Source organism: Cyprinodon tularosa, unplaced genomic scaffold (assembly GCF_016077235.1).
Source record: "Cyprinodon tularosa strain WSP-4 unplaced genomic scaffold, ASM1607723v1 ctg105, whole genome shotgun sequence".
Taxonomy (NCBI): Eukaryota; Metazoa; Chordata; class Actinopteri; order Cyprinodontiformes; family Cyprinodontidae; genus Cyprinodon; species Cyprinodon tularosa.
The window spans coordinates 186,629-205,580 of NW_024037838.1; the positions used below are offsets into that span (position 1 = coordinate 186,629).

Here is an 18,952-nt window from a genome sequence, read left to right on the forward strand (position 1 = left end):
TTAGTGCCCTCAATGACACCAATAACTTGAAGTGTGTTGAAATTATATGGCTTGATTCAAAAACTTGTTAAAGTCATAGGTTTGTTTAACTGTTCAAAACTATACACCAAAGATCACTGACATATATAAACAATTACAGTTGTATGTGCACTTCAGAAACTTAATAGATTTTAGATTGTATCTATATACAGTTGTGATGTATTTGCTTTTTCATAGCAAATAATTCTGGTTGAAGGGGAAGGTCTAAATATTATCAGAGGTGTGACACCATAGTGGAAGAGCCTGAATGTTATCAGACAAGGAAAAGGTGACACGACGTGAGGGAGATAACCTGAAGGGATTGGAAAAAGAGGAATAAAAAAATGATGAGGAGCCCGATATTTACTTTTGTTTTGTCCCTCTTCTGTATGGTGGGCCTGCTGACTACTCTCGTGTGGCATATAATGGATAACAAGTAAGCAGCTTTATGGATTTTAGAAATTAAAAAATATATATTTCTCTATCTTGTTTATTTATTTCTTGTTTCTTAAGAGAGCTTTAAATGTTTAATTAACAGCACATTGTGTCTTTTTTTTCATTTATGTGATTTAAGAAACAAATGCTCTTTTAATAGAAGACAACAAACTTTACCATGGAAAAACTAGTAAAAGCTTTAGAGAGAATCACAATTTTAACAACTATTTTCATTGATAATAACGTCACTGTAAGGAATCCCCTTTATGATTTTTAATTTTACTCCATATAAAGTAGCAATAAATAAATAAATTTGTGTTTTTGACCACCCAGCCAATTTTGGATAATTAAAACACTGTAAAGCATGTAAAATTACATTTCAAAAGTCATGGAAAAAAAAACAGATTTCTAATTTCTTTAACACTCTGTTCGTGTCTGATTGAATGCACTGAAACCACACCAATGCAAAAAACAATTAAAATAATTTTTACCCTTTTCAAACAATGCATTTATGATAATTTATTACGGTATGTGTTTAAAAGGAAATGTAAAAATCAATTTACAGACTGTCTTTAAAAAAGAATACAGCAAAGGGTAAAGAAACTTTTACTTAGGTTTTTTTTTTTTTTTTACACTTGCAGCTTTAAGTCGACCTGAATTTGGACCCGTTTGGTTAAGTAAGAAAGTACTGAGGAGGCGGTCTCTGGGGCGCAATAGTTGATTTCTGGAAAAAAAACAAAACATAAAACCTGTTGGGCAACTCTGGTGTAAAATAATAAACACTCGCATGAAAAACACCAACATTTATTACAATTATTATATAATATTATGGGCATAATATATTACCTAACAGGGATCTCACAGTGCATTAATCCGCGCATTCTCCTGAATTAGTTTAACTCTTTTGACCTACATGCAAACCAGACAGAAACCAGACGAGAGCTGCAGGTCTTCTTTCAACCGGTTCAAACAGACATTTGTAATGTCTATCAAAGAAGATTTAACAATCTATTTACATATCTTATGGCGATACAATTCAAGAAACATAAAAAGCTACTATGTGCATAGAAGAAAAAGATTAATTGCTTAAATGACATCGCAATATGGCAACGGTCATGTGATAAATACCTGTGGGATAATTTTTACTGCTAAGAGCTGGTTCTCTGGAAATCGAGTCCATCTTACTTCTTTAGTTATTCCATCTACTAGATCACAAAAAAGTCACATTTAAACATATAATAACAAATGCTATTTAACTAGGGTAAAAAAAAAAACACAGTTTCATCCTGAAAATGAAAAATATACTTTTTCTGTTGACAACACCTATATAGTCCCGCCAATTGAGGCATTCATAAAGGTATACTTTGAAAATGCTACATTAAATAATCAAATTAAAGAATATGATATAAACATAAATATCTATTTGTGCTTTTTGTTGGTGGTATTTTTATTTCAAGAACAACTTAATTATTCAACAAAGGCACATTTTTATTTTTGTGTCTGAGAGAAACCCCCTCAACCCTGCTTACATAAAATATTCTCCCTTCATAAATACAAAGGTGTGTGATCCATGATAGCATGCAAGTTACATAAGGAATTTACATCAAATTCGCTAATTTCAGTGGGAAAGGGGATTTAGAGAACTATGAAAAAATGTATATCTGTGTAAAAAGTGCTAATTTGTTTTGTAGTATCATCAAAACAACTCACATCATAGCTTGTTGTAAAGATGGGGTTTGTCTGAATCCAGTGATATTTAATGTGCAAATATAGCACGCACAGTCAGTGTGTTAGAGTAGATTTTATGTGATCAAAGGTAATTTTTCCAACAATCTTCTTTGACATAAAGCTACAGTAAAAATGGGGAGTGTTTGTAGAGTGGATGGAGTTGACCTATTTGATGATGTGTACTGTTAGCCTGATAAACCAGATTAAATGTGACATTAAATGTATAATTTAGTCTGGACCTGATGAATGAGACATCGGAAGATTGTTGATGAGAACAACCCGTTGTCTTTCAAACCATGTCTGTGCCTATTAGCCAACGCTCTGACCAATGAGTGAAACTGACTGTGACGTAAGTGCAACAGAAAGCTGGTAGGGGAGTGTAAACAAACAGCCTGTCTGGAAAACGGCAAATATGTCCTTATTAAAAATGAATGAGCGTAGAGCCTATTACTGCTGACGTTTCAACGAAAACCCCAAGTCTAATCCTTCCAAAACTGATTCCAAAGCTGAATCAAAAATTGCCATCAGAGCCAGCGCTCCTTCAAACACAACTATGCCGAGAGAGGGCCGCTGCAGATGGGGTGCGGTTAGCCCTGGCTGCCGTTAGCCCTTGGTTGCTGTCCACTCAACCTCGGAAATTGTTTTTTTAATTATGCATTAAATCGGTAAATGGACCATATAGATGCTTTAAAGTATAATAATCGCGCCTCAAAAGATCTTAAAACGTACTTTTATTGAACAACAAAAACAGAAAGAGAAATTTAAACTTTCAATGGAGCGCTCCATTGGAAGCTGCTGCTGCCACAGTTCAATAGTTGTTACCATCTTCCTTGTTGCTCTTTCTCCAGCGTCGCGCAGCTTTGTCGTCCCGCCCTCAAAACCCCGCCCACTTTACATCCAAAAATTCAAAACACATCTCTGCGTTGTGATTGGCCCGCCAGTTCTAGGGCCTTGGGCATTGATCGAGGCTAGACCACTCGCAGGAAAAAAATATTTTTACTGCTGGGCTAGTTTACTAGCCTAGTTTTCCGTGACAAGTGTTAAATTACTTACTTAGTAAAATTAGTTAGATTAATTCAAGCAAGCTTTGATTGGATTTTAAGTTATTGTCAAATTTTTTCTCTTTTGTGTTTTTTTCATTTTAAAAAGTTTAGCAGAATGTTCAAAAAAAAAAAAAAAGAATGTTCAAAAACATCTTGGGCTTTGGTTAATTTCTGTTGAGGGATTTTTAGATAAACCCTCCTTTGTTCAGCAGGGCAGACGCACTGTAGAATCTCCCGATATAACTGGTTTCTGCTTTTTTGTAACACCTTCTAGGAAAACCTGCACCTGCCACTAAGCCCCTTTGAGCATGATTGATTTGAATTCAGTTTTTTTTTTCCAAGAAAGAAACCTTTTCCTGTCTATAGCCATTCACTGCCCTCACCTCCAGCCAATGGCTTTATTTTCCATGTACAGGGTCCATGGACCTTAATTTCACTCGCACTATAGTTTTGCCAGCCAGATATCCCTCTAATCTTGCCTTAGGCAGATTTGAAATTGCTCAAACGTACTATATTAACAAACCATAACTGCAAACAAAATGCAGTTACGGTATCACGTTTCCTTCAGTTTACAAAAATAATTTTTTTTTAATATAATATTAAACAGCAAAAAAAAAAAAAAGATGTAATAATAATGCACTCTAAGAAGAAATTGGTTCAACAAACAACAAATCTAGTTGGTTAAACCAGTTTTGGTTTGATAAAAAAAAAAGAAAATGTTCAGAAACTGACCAAGCCATTAGTTTCAGATCAACCACTTCAACTGATTAATGAAACAATCAATAAAAATGGTAACTGATGGTATAGTAATTTAACTGTTTGGCTATATTCAAGTGTTATGTAGTGTTTTTGTAAAGTTGAAAAAATTAGAAAACAATCCACTGGACTTTGTTTTCCAAGTTTGAAGACGTTTTACTTTCCATCCAGGAAGCTTTTTCAATAAAAAAAAATGTCTGGATTAGGGTTGAGTTCCAGGCTTTATAGAGTAGCCCAACAAAGCCCTGTTATGGCTTAGAAAACATTCAAACTGAACCGACAGAACAGGTTCTCCCCTTAGTAACGGGGAGTCGTTCAGGTCTTTGCCTGCAATACCGGATACTGACCTATTTCTCTGAAAAGGTAGTCGTGAGGGTCATTGTTGGCCTTGTTGGCCTTGCTGACCCCGCTGCGCTCTAGGTTTTAGAGAGCTGGAACCTGAGACCACCCCTCTCAAAAACCTATAATGCAGCAATAGAGTTGATTCCTTCCCGATATCATCCAAAACATCTTGCCTAGGCATAGATCAGTATCAGGTATTGCAGGCCAACAACGACCTCAAGTCCAGTGGATTGTTCGTTAACTTTTTTGGAATTATTATAATGGCATATATGGTTGATTGCGAATCTTCACCAGCACAGTCTTGTTTTTGGACTGTGGGAGGAAGCCGGAGTACCCTGAGAGCATGCATAGGGAGATCATGCAAACTCCATGCAAAGACATACAATCGAACCTGGAACCTTCATATTGCAAAGCAGCAGTGCTAAGTACTGCACCACTTTGCATCCCAGAATGCATTGAGATTATACAAACACAGCCGGTTATCAGATCAATGTGTTCTGACTACTTTCATGTTGGATTGAATCTGGACTGAATAAAGTCAATCACACAATTAGGATACTGTCGTTAGATCCTTTCGCTAATATTGTGGATGTATTTCTCTTGTTGGTATCACAGTTTTCAAGAGAGTAACCATCAACAGCTTAAAATAAAAAGTCAACCTCACTCCTTTGCTTCCTGTAAAAACTGTGGGTAAGAAAAAACAAACAAATACCTATACCTAGTCAAATAAACATTTATTTGCACTAAGGAAAGTAAAACACTAACCTTCTTGCTTAATATGTTTAATCATGACAGGGAGAATATTAAGAAAGCTTTAGAAGTTTACTCTGAACCCTGGACCAGGCAAGACTACAATTATGAAAAATTAAGGTAAAGATGTCATTAATAATTTCTTCACATGGAAAATAAGTTTTGAAAAATTATACATGTCTTAGAATTATATATTTCAGGATAATGGAAGGTTTTTGAATGTGTAATCTGCTGTTCAACGATTTCCAAATGTCTTTCTTTTTCTTTGAATAAGAAAAAATTATTTTGTTATAGTAACTCTGCTATGTCAAAAAAACAAATGCCAACAGGTTTTATTGCGATTTCACAGGCTGGACCTAAAAGCCAATGTCAATGGTTTTGATACGGCCATCATTAGCCAGATGAACACTCCAGTGGGATCGCAGATTGTTTATGACGGAGAACGAAAGAGGACCTTTGTTGTGGATCCTAAGGTTTTCAACTTATTTACAAAAGTAAGTTATTTTTTAATTATTAAGGCAGTTATAACAGCTAATTTTCTAACAAAATAATTATGTTTAATTATTTGTTTATAATATTCTTCTATTAGAGACAAAAGAGGCAGCTTTAGTGTTTTTGGTTCCTGGAAGACATTTTGGCTTGGTGCATAGTAAAAGTCTTAAAATCTTCCAGACTTCTTGTTATAATTGCGTTTGTGCCATTTACTTAGATGACAAATATCCATTCTAGTTAAGCCGTTCTTCTAATAAAATTGATTACGGGCCATTTAACAGGTTAATTTAAAAATCATTAATTATAATGACACATCAAACACATCAAAAAATGTATGTATTTATTTAAATTTATACTGAAATCCCAAGCAGGAACATTTGTATGTGTTTTTTTACTTATGCACCTGTATATGTGATGCACAAGCAGCATCACAGGAGTTGGTCCACTTTATTCAAGGTATTCAAGTTTAAAAATATCTCAGCACAACTAATGTTGTTGCAGAACAGATGCTCACGGTGCTAACGTCAGCATCCACAGCTGCGGCACAAACTTTTATGCCAGCCGACATCACACCAGATGACGAGCTTTAGAGCTCACAATAAGTTAGTTCACATCTGAACATCTTACCTCGCAGTTAAAAATGGATTTCAATATGGATCATTTGTCTTAGTAGGTGGCTTAAGAAGAAAAAGTAGTTTCAGTAGTATATGTTGTTATTGCACTAAATGTTGCATGTGCAATAGCAAATGTTGAGCTCTGAAAGGTAATGATTGGTGGACAGGTCTAGTCTTATAGTTCCGTTTTTAGTACTAGAAATGGAACCGTAACTTTCTCTAAAAGGCTGTATTATATTCCTTGTTGCTATGTTTATTTTTGTTTTTATTTTTTTTGCCACATTTAATGGATATAGTTGTGCTATCATTAATATTCATGTACTTTTAACACTTATGAAGAGGTATTTTTTCAATCAATGCCTTTTTATAAAAGATTTCCTGTTATGGATACGTACAACTTTACCATAACAGACAAAACACTAAACAGGAAAATAAAATACAGAAAAACAATCCCTGCACATCAATCCCATTAACTCCCACCCAGGTCACTGTTTGGTCATCTCCACACGTTACATCCCTGCAAGTACAAAGCACATTCTAGTAAAAGTTAAATAATTTCAAATATAATGGTATATCTTGAAACATGTCAAGAAAAGGACCCCATGCATTTACAATTTTCCCAGTTTAATGCTGAAGAGAACATTTCACTTTTTCCAGTTTCAAGCACTGCATAAATCATATTTATTGCTAAATTGTTCAAATAATGCCATTTTTTTTTTCTCTATGAAAATTTCTTTAAAGTAAGCAAGCTCACTCCTGTGCCACTCTAGCAATGCCTGATCCTGAACAGATGGTTTAAAGAAATGATTAAGTGCAAGGAAAAATCATGAATTTGTTTCACCATGGGATCAGGATAATATTAGACAAAGAAAATGAAAGTGTGGAAAAGAATTCAGCAGCGTATTAAATTCCCTTTGAACAAGTTTTGGTTTCTTTCTGTCATTGTGATACCCAAATTAGTAAGTTCTAAAATATTTTTTTTGGTACTTAAATATAAGAACTTAATTTTCGTAAGGTTCAGTTCATACCCAGAAATCTGAGCAAAGTGACAAACAGATCCAGGACAAGAGGAATTGAAGTTTATGGTTTGGAAATAAAAAGTAAGAGGTCAAATGCATAAAGTGCCACCATAGGTTCTATAAGCAGCAGCCGGCCCATTGGGATCACCCTCTTCCTTTTTTCAAAGTAAAAGTTACATTAAAAGAACTGTGTAACACTCCTCCTAAAACACCCTCACTGGCTCCTGAAGACAGCATATCCACATCAAGATCCTCCTCCCTATTATAAAGCTCTAAATAACCTTGTAAAGTATATTTGTTTTATAACAGGTGCTGATAAATCAATTTTATTATGGTTATATATTATTATTATCATCCAACATGGAAATTGTCCAATTTTTCATGTCATGGATCCATATATTTTGTCAGGAGAGGGATAGTAGACATGCAAGACAAACTGGAGAAAACATACATAAAAGTGGAGGAAACAAACACAGAAGATCTACACTGCAAAAACATTCTGAAACATTTCTAACAATAAGTGTATGTACCCTTAATTTGAGCAGGAAAATAAGATGATCTGCCAATGGAAAGACTACATTACCCTAAAATAAGATAATAAGATATTATGCACTTGAAATGAGAGACTGCAGTTGTTTTATTCTTAATTTAAATGTAAATTGTCTTATACTATTGGCAAAGAGTCTGACTTAACCGTCTGAATTCAAGAATAAATGCACTTATTTTGAGAAAAAATTACTTACTTAGTTTTATATTTTTGCAGTGTCTAGAATGCTGAACTTATTTATGAGTTACATTACAAATACTTTTTGGACTTCTGCAATCAAAATTTCATCTATGATTTTACCTACGTATTCCTGCTCCAGTTTAACAAAACTACAGTATGTAGACTTTTCTAACCAGAATTAGTTTTTCTGCAGTAGTGGCAGAATCAAAAGATCATGATATTTGCTTTGCATTTCATGAGAATTTTTCATAAGCTGTCTGCACAAAACTCGTCCTGTTAAATACCTATGATAAAAAGGAACAGCAAGTTTGATCTGCCAAGACAGAGTGCAATGCTTTATGGAGTCTGATCACCTGATAACTGGTCACCATCCTGGGTCAGGAAGCAATGATAATTCCTGGATATGCATTCCCTCCCAATTCTCCCATTTCCCATTAAGCAACAATTGTAAACAATTTACATGAATTGTAAACAATTCATGTGAGTTGTTGCTTACAAATTTGTCACACTTTGTAAGATTTTTTTTTATTAATCTGTGGTATGACTCATCCCGCTGATTACAGAGAAGATGGATGTGATAGTTGGGAAACATTTCAATATATGCAGACTTTGATCAGGTTTTATACTGTAATCCCTAAGCACAGAAAAAACAAAACAAAACAAAACAGACATCTGACAAAGCAAGTTCAGATAATTGGTACAATTCTATTCAACCGGTCATTTTTATAAAGCCTTTTTTTCTATTACAGTCTATTACAGGAAATACATTCTGAGAACATAGTACACTTAGACTTTATGTTCCCAGACTACCCCAAATCTGGCTAAAGTCACAAGGGTAGTCAAAAAATCCCATAGTAGCAAGGCTTCAACTCCAACTACTGTACAAAAGCATCACACTATTCGCCCTCCCCAGGAAAACCTAAAGAGGTAAGTTCATCTGATTATGAGACCCCAGCTTCGGGAGGAGCAATGCAGCTCTCAACCTGACCGCTGGACCAATTCTACACCACATAGTGCCTGAGGTTATTATGTAAATTTGTGTTTTGTTGACTTGGAGAAGGCATTTGACCATTTTCTCTGTGGGGGGCCATCCAGGGGTATCGACTCGGTGGTCCTTTTACTAGGGCCCATTTAGTCGCTGTACAAGTGGAGCAGGAGTCTGGTCCGAATTGCCTGTGTTAAGTTAGACCTGTTGCGGGTCACAGGATTTCTCGGCACAGCCAAGGGCAGGGGGTATCTCACTTGGGGAACAGCAGATTTCGTTGCAGCTTTTTGCAGATGAGGTGGTTCTGCTGGCTCCCTCTTGTCAAGACCTACAGTGCACCGACTGGGGTGGTTTGCAGCCGAGTGTGAAAAAGTGGGGTTAGCCTCTCAAAGTTCAGATTGAGGGGGTCCTGTTCATGAGGTGGACTGTGATGGTGAACAGGGAGCTGAATCACAAAGCAAAGCTTTCACTTAACTGGTCTGTCTTCATTCCTACCCTCACCTAATGCCATAAAACCTGTATTATGATTAAAATAACAAGATCTTGGATACACACAGCTTAAATCAGCATTCTCTGCAGGGTGACATGGCACTCCTTTAGAGATAGGGTGAGGAGTTCAGTCAGTAGAGTTAGTTCTTCTCCACGTCGGGAGGAGTCAGCTGAGGTGGTTCGGACATCTGTTCAAGATGCCCCCTGGAGGCCTCCTTTGAACGCTGTTCCCAGCACATCCCACTGTGAGGAGGCCTATGGAAGGGAGATTTACATGGATAATATGTTTTTGATTGTGATCCCAGTAGATCCCAGCCTCTCACAAAAACCCAGTAATGATTGATTCCATTCTTTTTTGTCAAATTGCACTTATCATTAGTGTTTTTATTTTCAGGAGACACCTCCGATTTACCATCTTTCATGTTTTAGCTGACATTCATCAGTTCCCTTTTTTTGGTCTTTGACTGCTCTGGTAATAACTTTTACAGTATACATTTCCATAGACATATAGTTTTATTATGCTTTTTTAATATATGTAAAGTCCTTTAAAAATACATTTGAGGGTGTTATGTGTAGTATCCAGGACGAGGTAGGCAAAGAACTCTTAACAGCTTTATTTAAGAACTCGTTCAGCAAACAGTAACATCAGATCTTCTCTTCTTCTATATCACTTCTTCTACTCCTCTTTTTTTATTCTCTACTCGTACACCACCTAGTGGTAGACACAACATTCCCCCCTTACTTGAAAAGCTTGCATGTACCCGTGTAGGATAACACTAAATATTAACCTCATTTAACAGTTTTTATGTAATTGGTATAACTTTAGCTGAAATCAAAGTAGGTGGTTACTTAACTAAGCAACAAAACGAATCAAATATATTCAGCAACCCTGTACTTTAACATTTGGAGTTACTAAGAAACAGAATTACCAATGTAACCATTGAGAAATAAAATCCAAGTATTTGAACATTTTGTACCATGAGAATTAGTCCACCTGTACCCAAAACATGTAACACACTCATTTATGTATCCATTTACTTTTTTTTTAGCCTGTTTGAAAGTCCTTGAGCCACACTGGTTGAGCAGCAGTTCTAACACTTTTCCTTTGAACCAATAGGTCACTTTCCTCTGGTTCTGTTGTTTTACATGGAATACCTGCAGAGTATCGTGAAAGTCTGGCAGCATTCCACCTTTTATTGTCACTGAGTACATACGTACTTTCTCCAATCTGCTTTTCAACACACAGCGGTGGAGTAAATCTAGATGAGCCTTTGCGAACATGATGGGGTCTTTTTACCCTCACCATATCTCCAGGTTTGAATGTTGGTGTCTTGGCTCCACGGCGCTTGTCAGTGTATTGTTTAGACTTTTCTTGTTTCTGTTTAACTGTTTCTCGTACTGTAGTGCCAATCCTGCTTTTTTTCTGAATCTGGAAAGACAGTCACTTTTGTTTTCATCCTCCTGTTGTGCAGTAGTTCTGATGGAGATACTCCAGTTGTGTTATGTGGTGTTGCTCTGTAGTTCTGTAAGAAATCAGTCACTGTGGTTTTCCAGTCTTTCTGCATGTGTTCCGCGGTTAGTATTGTCTCCTTAAGAACTCTGTTCCATCTTTCAACAGCACCATTGCACTGTGGATGGTACACACTTGTACGAAGATGAGATATTCCCCTCTCTTTGAGAAAATCTGCAAAAGAGCTGGAAAGAAACTGTGGCCCATTATCAGTGACTATGTAATCAGGGTTCCCCTCTCTGCTGAAAATAGAGCGCAGGAATGTGATAACAACATCAGTCGTTACAGCATGAGCAAATGCTACTTCTGGCCATTTACTGTAATAGTCCACTAATGTTATAGCGAATCTACATGAAGAAGCAGCAGTTTCGAAGGGACCCACAATGTCCAGAGCAACTTTCTCCCATGGTCTGTTCGGCAGTTCAATAGGTTGTAGAGGAGCAGGAGCAGTCTGAGCAGATTTGTCGTTCATTTGGCACGTCGTACATGTAGAAATAACTGACTGAACCATCTTGTCCATCTGGGGCCACCAGTAGAGATCACGAAGTCTTTGTTTTGTGCGTACAACGCCTTGATGTGTTTCATGTGCCAGGTGAATGACAGTAGCACGTAAAGAAACAGGAACAATGTATCGATGTTCACCTCTCATGACCAGATCCTGAGATGCAGAAAGCTCATTCCTGATGTGGAAGTATGGCATTAAGACAGGGTCCACATCCTTCTTACATTTTGGCCAGCCTTTCTCTATCTGTCCACGGAGAAGTGTGAGTTCAGGGCATTGAGAGGAAGCAGAAGTGAACTCAGCAACAGACAGAGCTGACACCACGGCTGCAACCATGTCAGGTTCATCAATAAGGATGGAGTCCATAGGAAGTGGTAGCCGTGACAAACAGTCTGCAGCCTGATTTTGTGATCCAGGCCTGTACTCCATATCATAGGTGAAGCACAGCAAACGCGCAGACCAGCGTGCGACCCTCATCCCAGCACGCCCAATGCCTTTAGTAGCAAGTAGTGTCGTCAGTGCTTGATGATCAGTCCTTAGCGTGAAACGTCGGCCCCAGAGATAAGACCTCCACTTTTCCACGGCCCACACACAAGCAGGAGCCTCCTTTTCAACTGTGGAGTATTTCCGTTCTGCAGAGGTCAGCATACGAGATGCAAATGCTACAGTTCGTTCAACATCATCTGGGTGTATTTGGGTCAACACACCACCCAGGCCATAATCTGAAGCGTCTGTGGTGACAATGGTTGGGAGGGATGGGTCAAAAAGAGCCAGAACCGGACTGTTCAGTAAAAGATCCTTTAAGTCCCTAAAGCTTTGATCAGCCCTTTCAGTCCATACGAAACCAGAGTCAGCAGTTTCTCTTAGCACAGCCCGCATTGGTTCCACTAATGTGGCAAAATTAGGGAGAAACTTGCTGTACCAGGAGATCAAACCAAGGAAGGAGCGCAGAGACTGTAGGTCATGTGGTGGTGGTGCATCACGTACAGCTGCACTATGAGCTGGATCAGGAAGGATGCCATCTTTGGAAATGATGTGACCAAGAAACTTGAGGCTGGACTGTCTAAATGCACATTTTTGCATGTTAAGTGTTAGGCCTGCCTCCATAAGACGCTGGAGCACAGCATGCAGTCGTTTGTCATGTTCTTGTAAGGAAGATCCTGAAACAATTACATCATCCAAGTAATTGTGCACACCAGGCAGTCCTTTAAGCACAGTTTCCATCATTTTTTGGAATGCAGATGGAGCAGAGGCCAAACCGTAGGGAACACGACAGTAACGGAAAAGCCCCTTGTGCGTAATAAAAGCTGTGAGATCCCTACTGTTCTCATGTAGCAGGAGCTGATGGTATGCAGATGCCAGGTCTATGGTGGAGAAAAAACTGGCACCCCTGAGCTCACTTAAAAGCTCATCCATGTGGGGCAAAGGGTGACTGTCAGCAACTATAGCTTTATTAGGTTCCCTTAAGTCAACGCACAATCTTGGTCTGCCCTCTTTCCTCGTTGTGACCACAATAGGTGAAATCCAGGGGGAAGCATCAATGCGTTCGATAATTCCCTCCTTTAACAGCAAATCTAGTTCCTCCGACACTGCGTCTCGTACTGCAAATGGAAGGCGGCGAAGTTTTTGCCGAACTGGAACTGCATCCTCACGTACTTTAACTTTGTGCACAGACCCGGCAACACAGCCAATAGAAGCAGAGTTCGTTTTTGTCAGTAACACAGGTGCAGCAGAAGAAGCATGTTCAGGGGTTGGAGCATGGATTGAATCGGAGCTAAATGTCCATTTTAGTGCTTTTATCAGATCCATTCCGAGTAATGCAGATCCGCCTTTAACTACATACAAAGAAGCAGGAGCAGCGTTGTCATGAAGGGTAACTGTTGCTTCCAAACATCCTATTACAGGAATATCCTCTTTCAAGTAAGTAACTAATTTCACCTGAGGTGCAGTGAGAGTACACTCAAAAAAATGTCTGTTGTACAGAGTCTCTGGTATGATAGAAACTGAGGATCCCGTATCAATCAGTAATTCACAATCAGCTGACTCGCCCGACGCAGCTTTAATGTTCACATTGCAAAACAGTCTATCAGTAGTGTTAACTTCATTTGCAGTTAACATGAGCACAACCACTTCAGGAATTACGTCCCCAACTTGTTTAGCTGAGCGGCAAACTTTAGAAAAGTGTCCAGTCTTACCACAGCTGTTGCATTTTGCCGCGGCTGCAGGACAGTTTCTTGCATTCGCCAGGTGATTTGTAGATCCACAGCGATAACAGGTGCACGCTGTTTGCCGCGCGGGGCGCGTGTGGTTATTTTTAGAAGCAGCTTGGCGGTTTTTTTCCTTGCGTTGAGTAGGTCCGCGCTGGGCAACGGTGTGAACAGCTGTAGCTCCACTGAGGAGTTTGGACGACTGAAGAGTGTGTTCCACTTGACATGCCAGCGTGACAGCGCTGTCCAGCGTTAAAGAGCCTTCCAGTAAAAGCCTCTTTCTCACCTCCGGTGCATACGCCTTCTCAATCAGCTGATCCCGCAGCATCTCGTCCTCCATGGTTCCATAAGCACATGGGATAGCCAACTCACGTAAAGCAGCCACGTATTGAGGCACAGTCTCATCCGCCCTCTGCATTCTCTGTCGGAATTGGTGTCTCGCCACGACAACGTTCACCTTCGGTGTAAACTGTAGTTCCAACGCCGTCATAGCGTCATTATATGAAGTGCCGGCATTAGGCAAGGTGTAAAATAAACGTTGTCCTTCAAAGCCAAGTGCATGAATTAGTAGAGCACGACGTCTAGCATCGGACCAGGAATTGCCAGTAGCATGAATAGCCGTTAAGTAGTTCTCAAACATTTTCCGCCACATGGAAAACGGGACCGTAGGTTCTCCACTGCAGGGTAGGAACGGCGCAGGCATGGGTACAGACGTCATCGTCGCCAATTGTTATGTGTAGTATCCAGGACGAGGTAGGCAAAGAACTCTTAACAGCTTTATTTAAGAACTCGTTCAGCAAACAGTAACATCAGATCTTCTCTTCTTCTATATCACTTCTTCTACTCCTCTTTTTTTATTCTCTACTCGTACACCACCTAGTGGTAGACACAACAGAGGGGTTTTTTGCATTATTTTTTTTACACATTTGAAGTACAATGGTATAGCAAAATGGTAAAAATATCAGCAACAGAAGAGTGAAGAGGAAGCACACTCTTTAGATACAAAGAAATGTAATTCTTTTGAGCTTGATGTAAGTCCAAGTGGAACAAGATTTTCAGCAGTTCATATTTATTTGAGTAAGAAAGCACTGTAACCATTAGTAATACTGATATACCTTAAAAACATATTACCACTCAAACCTTCCATACAAAATTGAGTATGCACTTTAACACAAATCTATAAGGCTAATACTGCTTCACAGCATCTCAGAGAAAGACATTTGGCTTTGGCAAAGAGGTTTTTGACATCATAGCATATATACAGTACTGCATATCAATTTTTTGTTTTTTACAGTGGTAAAAAACAACAAAATCAAATGCAACAGAAAAATGCTGCAAAAAAAAAAAAAAAAAAAAAAAAAATACTGCAATCACTAAACATAAAGCAAAAACCTGCATTATACTTTCTTCGTTAATCTCCTTTTACTGATCCATTTTTCAGAGTGAGTGTGCAGCTGGTTTTTATAGTTTCATGTTTTTCTTTATTTGATTTGAGCATTGTTTTGCTTGCAGCTTTTTGTTTGTGGTTGCTGCATTTTTTGTTTGCATGTGATTTGCAATCTAGTTTCGTCTTTCACTGCACGTTTGCACCTGTCGGCCCAGTAGTTGCTTAAACCACAAGTAAATTTTTTTTAAAAACAAATAAGGTACCATTTAAAGAGAAAAAAAATATTTCAAAATCATAACATTAATTGCCCAAAATCTTTTTCTTCAATTTTAATCTACATTAATTATTTGTTTAAAGTTAACTGATTAAAATGTGAGTTTCAATGAAAGGAAATAGTGGTTTTAATCCAACTTTATTTTGCTCAAATGAGCTTGAACAAAATATTTCTGCTGCTTATGATTCCAGGGGCATCCTTTTTCAAATAAAAGATGGGACACATGTTCTGTAGTCGGGAATGGTGGGATCCTGGGGAACAGCAGCTGTGGAAAAATGATAGATTCAGCTGAGTTTGTTATCAGGTGAGCAGGTTTTGAGAGTGAAACTCATCCTGAGAAATTAAATCAGTTTTTCATATCTAAATTTATGTTTTTTCTTCAGGTGCAACCTGCCTCCTTTGTCAGACGGTTATGAGAAACATGTTGGTACTAAAACAGACCTTGTGACTGCAAACCCAACCATCCTCATAAACAAGTAAGCTGATAACTTACTTACCCTAAAAAAATTATACATAGTTGTGTTTTTTAAATGCATTTTTAATATATATTTGTAGATTTGAGTCGCTGGTAGGACGTCGACGGCCACTAATGGAAAAGCTTAGTAACTATGGCAACTCAATGTTGGTCCTTCCTGCCTTCTCCTTTGGCATGAACACAGCTGTATGTATGAGAACTTTTTACGCCATTCAAGACTTTCAAGATGCCATCCAACCTGTCATCATCAATCCTGAGTACATCTATAAACTCTTTCTCTTTTGGCGTTCACATGGGCTGAAAGAAGCGCGCCTCAGCACTGGAGTTATAATGGCAAGCCTAGCTTTGGAGCTTTGTGACAATGTGCATCTTTATGGATTTTGGCCCTTCAGTGTTCATCCATACAACTTCAGAAACCTGACTCAACATTATTATGATGACATGAAACCAAATTCCAATTTTCACTCCATGCCATCTGAATTCAACATGTTGTTGCAACTTCACAAACAAGGTGTCCTTCGCCTGCACCTGGGAGAATGTGAACCAGATCACTATCAGTAACAGGGCAAGACTTTTCTCTGTAGCGACAAGACAGGGAAATTATTGTGATTATGCCAAGTGGAACCGCAAACTTTGTTCTTTAGACGTTAAGCTATCAAAACACATTCTTAATGCTAAAATGAGGTGGGCTCTATTTATAATAATTGTTAATAAAAATGTGCTAAAACAAAATTCCCACTATAGTTCTGCAAGTCATTAGGATTGATAAATAAGGACTGCAAAACAAAGGGCAGTCTCTGATATTTCACTAAATTAATAACCAATCGCATCTCCGTATTGGATAAAACAAAATTAGCTAATAATATAAGAAGGATAATTCCTTAACACAGTCTCAGATTTGACAAGGGAGATTTCGGTAGAGTACAGTTAAATAAAATAAGTTGCTTGTTCAGACAAACTACATGAATTTATTGAGCAGATTTTCAATTGGTTCTGATTAACTACATATGAACTTGCAGATTTTGAAATCCCATTGAAACACAGGTTTAGCATATTAGCTACATGTGAAACATTTTGAGTTGTGAATGATGTCAGTAAACATGTAAAACCAGTTTTTATGTCCATACTATAAGATCAAAAAGATTATATGAGTAATTTCAAGCAGGAAGATATATTATATGATAAGTTAAAATGAATAATTAATGTTGAATTGATGAAGAAACATATTCTGAAAGTATTCAGAAGTTAGTAGACCTGTAGCTTGAAGCAAAACAGGCAGCCACCAAGGATTAACTGAGATGAAATGATATTGCAGAACATTCTAACAAACTGACACCAAGGTCAAGCTGCAGCAAATAAAAAAACAAACAGGAACATTTAAATGTATTTATTTTTTTGACAGTAAAAGAGCATTTAATATGTTTAAGACTTTTCTCTTCCTTGCATCTGAATAAACCACAACTACAATGTTTACAGTAAAAAAAAAAAAATAAATAAAATAAAATATATATATATATATATATATATATATATATATATATATATATATATATATATATATATATATATATATATATATATATATATATATATATATATATATATATAAATATATATATATATCTATTTCATATCAACTGTTCAGCATGAAGTTAGAAAGGTGTGGACTTGGGCTTCTCTGGGTTGCGTTCTTTCCAAAGGCTAATACTTGGCCTAAATTATGTAAACAATGGAAAAATAATTTGAAAGAAAACAGCAGATTAACAGAGGAATGGGTAAAAAAAAAAAAAAAAAAGGAATCAGGCTGCTGCAACCGACAGGCCAAAGTACAGATTTAAACTTGGTTAAGTACAGTAGCTGCAACAAAAGAGATGGTATTATAAACCTGAATTATTTTAAACGACTTGGTAATAATGCAGTGCATTAAAATCCCTTGTATCCTGTGAGACATTATAGGTCAAAAAGAAAACGTCCCCTAAAGGTTACTGCAGCTAGTGTTTTTACATGTTTTTTTTTTTTCTCAGTGAAGCACTTTGTGATTCTGTGTCCTTTAAAGCACTATGCACATAAGGTTTACTTATGTGCTCTCTATTGAATTGAAGAAAGTAATTCATAATCTGTATGCACCACCACTTCTTGACAAGGAGGATAAACAAAAAGTTTTGTCTTTAAGATTTTGTCAACAGTTCCAAGCATTATGGTTACACAAAGAAACTTGAAACTTGATCGGGAGGGTTATAGGTTTCTTGTATTGATTTTTTATCTGTGGAATGTGGAGCTAAGAGTCTCAATAAAGATTCAAGCACAAGCTAGATTCATAAAAGTACAAGTACACATAAAAAATCATGAATACAAAGGACATGATCTAGTAATTTATTTCTGATGTACACACATAGTGTGATTTATCTTCATGGAGCCTCTTGTAGTTCCATACTGGGGGAGGCATTTTCATTTATTAGCACTGGAAGGACTCTTTTAGTCATGTCATTTAGTCACTAGGTACAGCTTTTGAATCTCTTTTTTTATGTACTTCACCTTATCCTTTGAAATACTTGGGTAGGATTTGCAATGCAATCACACAAATACTTACAAAAAAGGTTCTTTACCAATTTTTACTTGAACATCTGTAAAGGTTAAAATATACAAGGGACAAATTGAGAATTATATTAATAAAAAAAAAATCTAACAAAATATTTAAGTGGGTAAAATATTGAGGTTTCAAAGTATGAGAGGCTTTGCTTGTGCTGTAGATGTATGTGTGTATGCAGTAAGTAAAGTAAATGCTGTATTTGCAGTCTGATATATGAGCATGTGATTGTTAAGGGATGATCTGGGGGAAAAAAGTTTTTTTTTCAACAATAAAATATTTATCTGGAGGACAAACCAAATGTTTCAGGATTATTATGACTCTTGTGTTGTCATTTTAAATTGAAAGAAGATATCAACTGTCATATTTTACCGCCCCCAAGGAGGTTATGCTTTTTATAAGTTTGTGTGTCTCTGTCTGTCCATTCCTTCCATCATCCGACTGTCCATCTGTCTGTTGGTGTATTGGATTACTTGAAAGATTATGAATGGATGTTAATGAAATTATTACCAAATGTGCACCTCAGTCCAAGGAACAATCCATTAAATGTTGGTGACGATCCACATCATAATTTGGATGCAGGAATATTCCAAAGGACTGTTTAACATTATA

General features: G+C 37.2%; 1 protein-coding gene across 1 annotated transcript; it reads left to right on the forward strand.

Moving 5' to 3' along the window:
- Positions 1-274: 274 nt before the first annotated feature.
- Positions 275-17,160, forward strand: LOC119782921 (alpha-2,8-sialyltransferase 8F-like). Its single transcript, XM_038284134.1, has 7 exons — positions 275-454; positions 4,938-5,012; positions 5,118-5,192; positions 5,422-5,566; positions 15,470-15,582; positions 15,662-15,754; positions 15,834-17,160. Exons 1-7 carry the CDS (start codon positions 363-365, stop codon positions 16,312-16,314), a joined length of 1,074 nt encoding a protein of 357 aa, XP_038140062.1. The 5' UTR covers positions 275-362; the 3' UTR covers positions 16,315-17,160.
- Positions 17,161-18,952: the final 1,792 nt, after the last annotated feature.

Excerpts from the sequence above, each read along its gene's own strand:
- LOC119782921 (XM_038284134.1), top strand. The coding sequence starts at position 363 with ATGATGAGGAGCCCGATATTTACTTTTGTTTTGTCCCTCTTCTGTATG. Across the intron at positions 5,193-5,421 it reads TACAATTATGAAAAATTAAG|GCTGGACCTAAAAGCCAATG; the intron begins GTAAAGATGTCA and ends GCGATTTCACAG. Across the intron at positions 5,567-15,469 it reads TTTTCAACTTATTTACAAAA|GGGCATCCTTTTTCAAATAA; the intron begins GTAAGTTATTTT and ends TTATGATTCCAG.